This window comes from Glandiceps talaboti, chromosome 13, assembly GCF_964340395.1.
Source record: "Glandiceps talaboti chromosome 13, keGlaTala1.1, whole genome shotgun sequence".
NCBI lineage: Eukaryota > Metazoa > Hemichordata > Enteropneusta > Spengelidae > Glandiceps > Glandiceps talaboti.
The window spans coordinates 13720686-13729038 of NC_135561.1; the positions used below are offsets into that span (position 1 = coordinate 13720686).

Genomic DNA, 8353 nt, shown 5'->3' on the forward strand with positions numbered 1-8353 from the left:
ATGATTTATAAACATACATACATACATACATACATACATACATACATACACAACATACACACACACACACACACACACACACACACACACACACACACACACATGTATATACATGATCATAAGATAAATCCTGTCAGAATTACTTTATCCTTCACTACCATGTTACCCATATGTTATATATAATTTTATGTACTTTAATTGTACATGTGATTGTGACACACTGGGTGTTGTCTCAGTGAACCCATGTTACCACCTATAGTGTTTTACCTGGTGCTAGACAGTCAACAGGAAACAAGAAGATTAGAATCTGATGTGGTGAATTCAGCTTGATTTCTTTCTGTATCTCTATTTCCTTTGCCTATCATCATTTATGTCCATAGTTCTACTATTTTGAAAGAATTATTAATATAATGTTCACACTGCCAACAGCTGTTGCGATCTCATACTGATACCATCACTGATAGACAGAGACTCACAACCATAGAAATGAAAATATCAGGGCAGGGATCGTACTGTATATAACACAAGCTCCATATCAGTGCTAAATGCATCTAGTATTTGCATGAGCACATTGTACTTGTGAACATTCTCTGTGGCATATACTTGTATAAGCATATAGAGTGAAAGTTCAGCAGAAAAAGGCGCACACAGGTGCTGTTATACTTTATACACTTATTCTTGGCTATAATGAGGGCCCTAGTAGTCATTTAGGGCTGTTATGCATATAGCAACTATTTTGAGAGGCTGAGAGCTAGGGGAAATAGTTGCTACATAACAGCACGGGAGGTAATATGACGTCTACTAGTGCCCGAATATGACCAGGTAATAAGTATTTTATAACACGTCACATTCTCAGGCATATATTCTTTCCATAGTTAAAGCAAATTCCTGATAAGACTTCTGTTATGTGAATATTACCCTAGGGAAAATAGAACACTGACTTAAGTGGCTCTATATGGAATTGAGGTCACTACGGGTCAAAAGTTCATACCATGTAATGCGATCACTGAAGACCAGTTAGTCCTCTAAGCCAATTTTATGTACCACTGATGCACACAATTTCTAGTCACGCACCAACATTTGGTGTTCCCTTATCTCTTACTATGTGGCGACTCAAAAGAAATGCCAGTTTTTATCATACTGACCCACAAGAACAAAATGTCATTTAAGAGCACACTGCTGAAGGCTTAGTATATGAACATGATGTACCTATACTACCATTCATGTGTCATGTGGTTCTGTTGGAATGATATTTTCTATATTCAATCAAACACAGCAAATTTTGTAGTAAAAATATAAGTTTGCATTTATGTAATTTCATTTACATTGGCATATGTATAAGGAACTGCAATAATGTTTTCAGTATTGCATTACTTAGCAAATAATTAGAGAAGGATTACAATACCATGCTGGTTGGATGGACAGATAAATGTATATATTAATTTAATTTCTCCTGTTTGTGATTTCAGCATACCATTGGTGCATCCTTCTTCTTGAAACAATGGGGACCTTATAATATTGCAATATGGGTGAGTGAATAATTTATAATGATGTAACAGTAATCTCTCTATATTTACTAGCCTCAAAACAGACGATGCAGAGTGGCGCTATTAGGCCTAAAAAAATAATTGTTTGGCTCTTGTTACCCGACCCCACCTAGTTTTTCACTGCCAACCCTAAACCTTTTACAGAGAAAAAAATGATAAAATCGCAAAAAAATTGTGAAGTCTCACTAGAAATAGTGTATGCAGAAACTGTCGTCAACTTAAAAAGACAAAATAAAACTGTTCTTTCAATCTGTAATGGCTGTACATCTGATGTGAAGAAACCAATCACAGGTTTTATTACCTAGAAGAAGCATGGCCCTGTGTCCTCAGGGTAGATTAACAACTTTGTAGAATCCTGAGGATATTATTGAAATAGCTAATTAATGAATTACTAAAATTAATTTTCTTTCATAGGATACTGCTGGTGAGGAGAAATTTGCAGGATTGAGTTCATTTTACTGCCGCAATGCCTCTGCCGCCATCCTTGCCTACGACATTTCAGAAAAGGAGTCATTTGACAGTCTAGGTGATCGGCACGTACCGTTACTACAAGCAGCTGAGCAGGACTGTTTAGCTGTAGTCGTCGGTACAAAATTAGATTTAGTAAGACCTAAAACTCGAAAAGTAAACAACGAGGATGGTGAACATTTCGCGGTCAACGCTAACAAATCGCGATTTGAAGACGGTGCAAAGAACGATATACGAATCCCATTCTTTGAGACCAGTTCCATCACAGGTGAAAATGTGAACAATGTTTTCACGTACATCTTTGAAACGCTGTTACCGTTGGATCATGAAGGAAACCCGATAGATCCAAATGCGGGAAGAAAAAGACCAGAGGGAGTTGTACATCTAGAGAGTCATATTGATCATCAAAGAGTAGAGAAAAATTCAGATAGTTCTGCAGTTACTACAGAACAGAAGAAGAAAAGTGGCTGCTGCTGAGCTTCACAAAACTTACAAAAAATGTTTACATGATTAGCACTTTTTTACTTTAAAAATTATCCAAATGAAGTGTTCATATGTATGTATTTACACACACACACACACACACACACACACACACACACAAACAAACACAGACACACATAATATTTTCAATGAAACGCTTAAACAAGACATATTAAAAAGAAATTTTGTCAGTTTAGATAATGTTTGTTCCTAATGACATTAAAGGAAAACTGGATGCTGCTAATTTTAATAAATAACAAATTTTTACATGATAAGTACTTTGTACCTCAAATTATGCAAATATTGCGTTAATAAGAAATATATGTATTTTACATGATAAGTACTTTGTACGTCACAATTATGCTTAATATGGTGTTAATAAGAAATACTATGTATTTTACATGCAATTTGCTAAAATAAACACACACAAATATTAAGAAAAGAAATTTTATGTCAGTGTTGATACTTTTTGTACTTAAGATGACATATATTGCCATCATGATTTTTTCATTAAGGAAAAAATTTAACTTCAATTGTGAGGGCAGCTAAAGTATTTAGGTGCAGTGGCCAGTAACATTATCGCCATGCTATAAATTTAAACTGTATATGTGTAATGATGCAACGATGTTATTGATGTGTTACATACAAGGTATGTATTACATATGTATCAGATATTATTTACACTGGTGTGCACACATACTAGTGGTATATGCGCTGCACTGCAATACCGACAGCAGTATTGTATACCTGCATGCAAATGAGGGCACTGTCATTCATCGTACATGTGACCGCACTGTAACATTTTTATGGATGTTTGCTCTTTCAGATAAACATAATGTAATTAACAGACCCCATGCTGTCAGTGTGGGTACTCAGAGGTATTTGTACTTGTGCTTCAAGTGATTTCTGCTGCACTTTCACTCACCACACTTGTGCTAGTACTCCAACGGAGAACACTGCAAGCTATCACCCCAAGTACACCACACTTGCACTCACTTGTCATGGGGTTCTGTCATTATGTAACATAATGAACTTATTTTAACAGTTGATTAAACCATTTTATGTATATGGAAGTAAATGTATTAACGACATGACAAAGTTATGATAATTATTGTTTTTCTGGTATGATATGATATGATATTATATGTCTGTGTTTTAGTAAAGACCTTTTATGTGATTATGGAATTGAAAATTGAGGTAAATATTTAAGACGATATATAAATCTTCTCAGATGTAGTGCGAAGTGACAAAAAAGTCTCAACATATTAATAGATAATTTACAGTGGCCTTACCATAAGCTAAAGCCATACTATAATCTAGCTTTATCAATTATATTATCAAATATTAACGATGATGTAATCTAACTTTTGCAATATTATCTCATTTTAGTCATGCTATAATCAAACTGTAACAATGCTATAGTGTATAATGTAACTGTAGCCATGGTTACATATTTTTGAAAAATCTGTAATTATATCATATATAAATAGTGCAATAATTTATACGTGTTGCTATGTACTAATTATTATATATTGTCAAAATGTCTGTCAATTTCAGGAGTGACCTTGTGACCTTACAGGTCAGACCAAAATATGCAAATTTGTATCATTTTCAACAACTTTTGTGAACTTATTTTTGTCGTCTGACGAAAATTAGTAAAATATGCAAATGTAGTCGTGAAATTAGATCAATTTCAACAGATTTTGTGAATATCAGTTGTAGAAAATATACAAGTCACGTGAAAGTAATGTACTTAATTAATAGATTTTAATTTTGTGTTGTCAACAATAGTGTTCAATTGATAATATTGAATTAAAGAAACATTGTCGAAGGAAATAAGCACTTAGGAATCATGAATATACTGTGTGCATGTAATCCATAGTCATGTCTAATAAGAACCATGAAACAACATTGCACCTCTCCCCCCCCCCCCCATAAGAACAAGAAAGATGAAAAAGATTCAATTTGGTGTTTTTGACAAAGTTTGTGTGAATTGAAATCATGAAATGGCTCTCCAGAGCCAAAGATTATTAAATTTATTCTTTTATTTCCTAGAGTAATGTTCCCCTTTAACAAGTTTTTTTTTTTTAGAGTAACATATTTTAAATCTAGATTTCTTGTAATTATTTTCACCTGAGTGAAATGGCTTATAAAACTCAGCTTGTGCCCCTTTAGTGTCATCAAAATATTTACCAGATAAGTCGACAATAGAGTCAAAATTATAATTTTTGTTTGATATTAGAGTAGAAAAATTTACATTATCATTGTCAATTACTATTCAGATTCTATTTGTGTTCATTTCACAAACCAAGATCAAAGACGTCTAAGATCAAAGACGTCTAAGATAGGGCGGTACAATATAGTTACTTTGGAACGATAAATTGGAAACGAATGCAACATTTCGATCCATCTGTTCCGGACATTGCATGATCAAAGTCCTTATACTACTGCTAGACCGACTTGGCCAATCAGAGGCCTTGATTTTGGTTAGTTATATGGAGCCATAACCCACTCTTTCTTAGGGGTGTGACCTATATTACACTCAGCACTCAAGTTGCATGCAACAAATTACACAACATTTTGAAAAAAGATCCGTTTGGACCAATCACGCCGTATTATAAGTAAGATAGACAACTCGTTTTGCAGGGTTATGTAAACCTCCCAAACTCGTTGACTATCTATTACATTGTAGATGGATTGAAAAGTTGCATTCGTTTCAAATTTATTATTCCAAAGTAACTATATTGTACTGTTCTATTAATTCTTGGAACCATGGACAATATATTCTCCGCGTCTAATATACTTCTAAGATTCCTGTTTGCAAACTTAACTACAGAGTGTGAAGTTTTACAAGTATATATCTTGTTTGTGTTTGTACATTGCAAATACTGTTTGTAGAATGATCTGTACATTTACAAAAACCATGTATGAAATTATACTTTTAAGATATTATTAAATTTTTTTATGTGGAAATTTATAGTGTAGTTGTGATTGATTAAAGATGTTGTATGTTTGAATTCCATATTGTTTACACCATAGTCTTTCAGATGTCATTTCAGACATTTGCAGAATATCTGTTTTTGAAGACTATCTTAGGTAGAGAGAGGAGGAAATAATTTTCTGCCTCGGGACATTGGAGCCATTCAGATTCAACGAACTAACTTTCCCATATGCAAACATGTGTTTTCTGGGTGTGCGTAGTGTGTTCGTTCTACTCTGTATATTTGTTTTCGTCTTGTTCCTCCAGTTCCAATGCTGATATAGCCATCACACTGATTATGAGCCATTGCTCCAAATGTATGACAGTGATTTCCTGTTTTACAGGGACTGTATTCTTACTTCCTATAATTGTTTGTATCATGTTGGTCTCTCAAAGGAGGCTAGAATGCAGAAGTTTCAGCCAGAGAAAATGGTCTTTAGTCATTTTCAGCAGGTTGTTTCCTCTGGCAGAAGTCACCATGTGTGTAACCCCAAAGTGTAACAGAAGTCATGAACAGCAGTATTAAGGGTGTTGAACAGCGCCATCACATGACACTACAGAGATATTTGTCAGTCTCCCTTGGCTACCGATACTAGAGCTGTGATATCAGAGGCAGTAATAGTTGAAGTAAGAATCCCATTTGATTCTGAGTAATTGGGACTTGGTGTATATGGATTGCAGGTCACTTGTATTTTTCACGGTTTTTAAATTATTTATTTACATATTTACAGTGTAAATGATCCCAACCCCTTACGAGGCTTTTTTTCAAAACCTGGTTTCAAAAAGTTCCCTTGACTCCAAATACTTAGTGGAAAGAGAAGGAAGACCTCACAGCCACATCAACACACACACATACACACCAGTGTTTTTGTTAAGGGCAGTAAGCATGTAAAATCTACTGAGGTTCTTCGGGAGTTCAAACAAAATTATGGTAGATTGCATGGGAAACTATGCAACTTTAACCCTTTTGTTACTGGGGGTTCGCTAACATTAGCAAGAACACTACACACACACACACACACCCACACATGCACACAGACCGACAGACATACAGACACACACACACACAATTACATTCATGAAAGCCTACCCTATATAACTCGTAATGTTCTCGTCCATGGGTCATGAAAATCACTAGAATCTACTAGTATTGTAGATAAGACCTCGATCTCACTTGGAAGGTTGCCAAACAAAACTTGAATTTCAAGCCATGGATGATACAGCATCCGTGCTGCACAGTAAGCCCTCGACAATGCCTTTGGCACTATGCAACCTGTGGTCACATTTAAAATTACCAGAAATGCCCGAGGGTCTAGCATCTAGTTTACAGAATCTACAAGACTCCACTCAATGACTGGCTGAAACTGTAGAGGGCGCCATCAAACCCCCACACATACATGGAGTACAGTATACAATTCACAGAATAATAGTATGAACAATATTTATTGATTACTTCCCACATTCATTGTACATTAACCCACCATTACTGTATAATATTGTCATGAAAACGTACAAAATCTCGTCTCATTTTATTACAATTTGGTATATATGAACAAAAAAAAGTGGATTGCAAATATTATAAACATCAAAATTCAAACATAAAATGTGGTTCGATTCATTCATGTATTTTACAATTAAAAGTAACATGGAACTGCAATTTTGAGTTACCGTGTTGGTAACAGTTGCTAAGGAACAACTATTCTTACTAGACAGCCTTCATAGCACCCCTTGATGACAATATGCTATGGCTGACAATCTTTAGAGTAAGCATGACAACAGTTGCTATGGATGGCAGCCATTATAGTTACCATGTCAACAGTGACACAATTCTAAACAGATGAATGCTTTTATAGAACCCTATGGCAAAAGTTGCTATGGTTAAAACACTGCTTCAGATGACAGCCTTCATAGTAACCATGGCTACAGTTGCTATGGATACAATTGGCAGGGTGAGAGACTTCATAGCAACCATGGCTACAATTGTTAGTGATAATCATTCCTAAGGGTGACAGCCTTCATAGCAACAGATGGTATGGATACAGCTTTGCTAATGATGACAGACTTCATAGTAACCATGGATACAGTTGCTATTGATACATCATTCTGATAATGACAGACTTCATAGCAACAATTTTACCAGGATCCAAAGAGAGAACAATTACAGACAGCATGATTGTCAAATCTAATAAATTGGGTATTTTGATATTTTTTGAGTCACTAAATAAATTATTGTTTAACTCATGGCCTAGTAACCAACCCTTAATGTATTAAGGCATCTTCAAAGTTTAGTACCATAGGTTTTTAGCCCATTTCATTCCATGATATTCAATCTACCCTATGTTTACACTTTTTCTATCACATTTAAGTATCAATCTAGCATTCCATCAACCTTATGAAGTACTTGAGTTCATATCCTGTAAAACACATAAACCTCTGCGGTTGATGCTTCCAAAATGATGACATTCATATTACAGACCAAAAATACTTTTTTTTTTCATTATCTCTCTGTGCAAGTCAAAGGTCACACTGTGTCAAAGGTCACACTGCAGGTCAAAGATGACAAAGTAAAGTGATTTGCAGTACACAGACTATTTTTTTTTCTAACACACTTTAGTTGTCGTACATAAATTATACTTTAACGAGAGAAGCAGAGCTTCATATCGACTAGTAATCAAACATTACCTTTGACCTTTTGACCCCTTGACCCTATTTACATGACAATAAATATAAATTTGCATGATACAATTCATGGCAACATAATATTCTGAAAAATATTTTGAAACATGGTTTAATAATGATATTTGGTTTTTCTTGTATTTATGAGATTTTTCTATAAAATCTGTACAATTATGATTTATAAGGACACAAATAATAA

General features: G+C 34.6%; 1 protein-coding gene across 2 annotated transcripts in view; it reads left to right on the top strand.

Annotated features, from left to right (window-relative positions):
* LOC144444481 (ras-related protein Rab-20-like) overlaps positions 1-2592 on the top strand; it is a 298311-nt gene extending 295719 nt beyond the window's left edge. For both annotated transcript variants that reach the window (XM_078133910.1, XM_078133909.1), the window contains exons 3-4: positions 1470-1529; positions 1962-2592. In XM_078133910.1, the coding sequence (XP_077990036.1) occupies positions 1470-1529; positions 1962-2492 (591 nt within the window). In that variant the 3' untranslated portion in view covers positions 2493-2592. The remainder of the gene's footprint in view (positions 1-1469; positions 1530-1961) is intronic.
* Positions 2593-8353: the final 5761 nt, after the last annotated feature.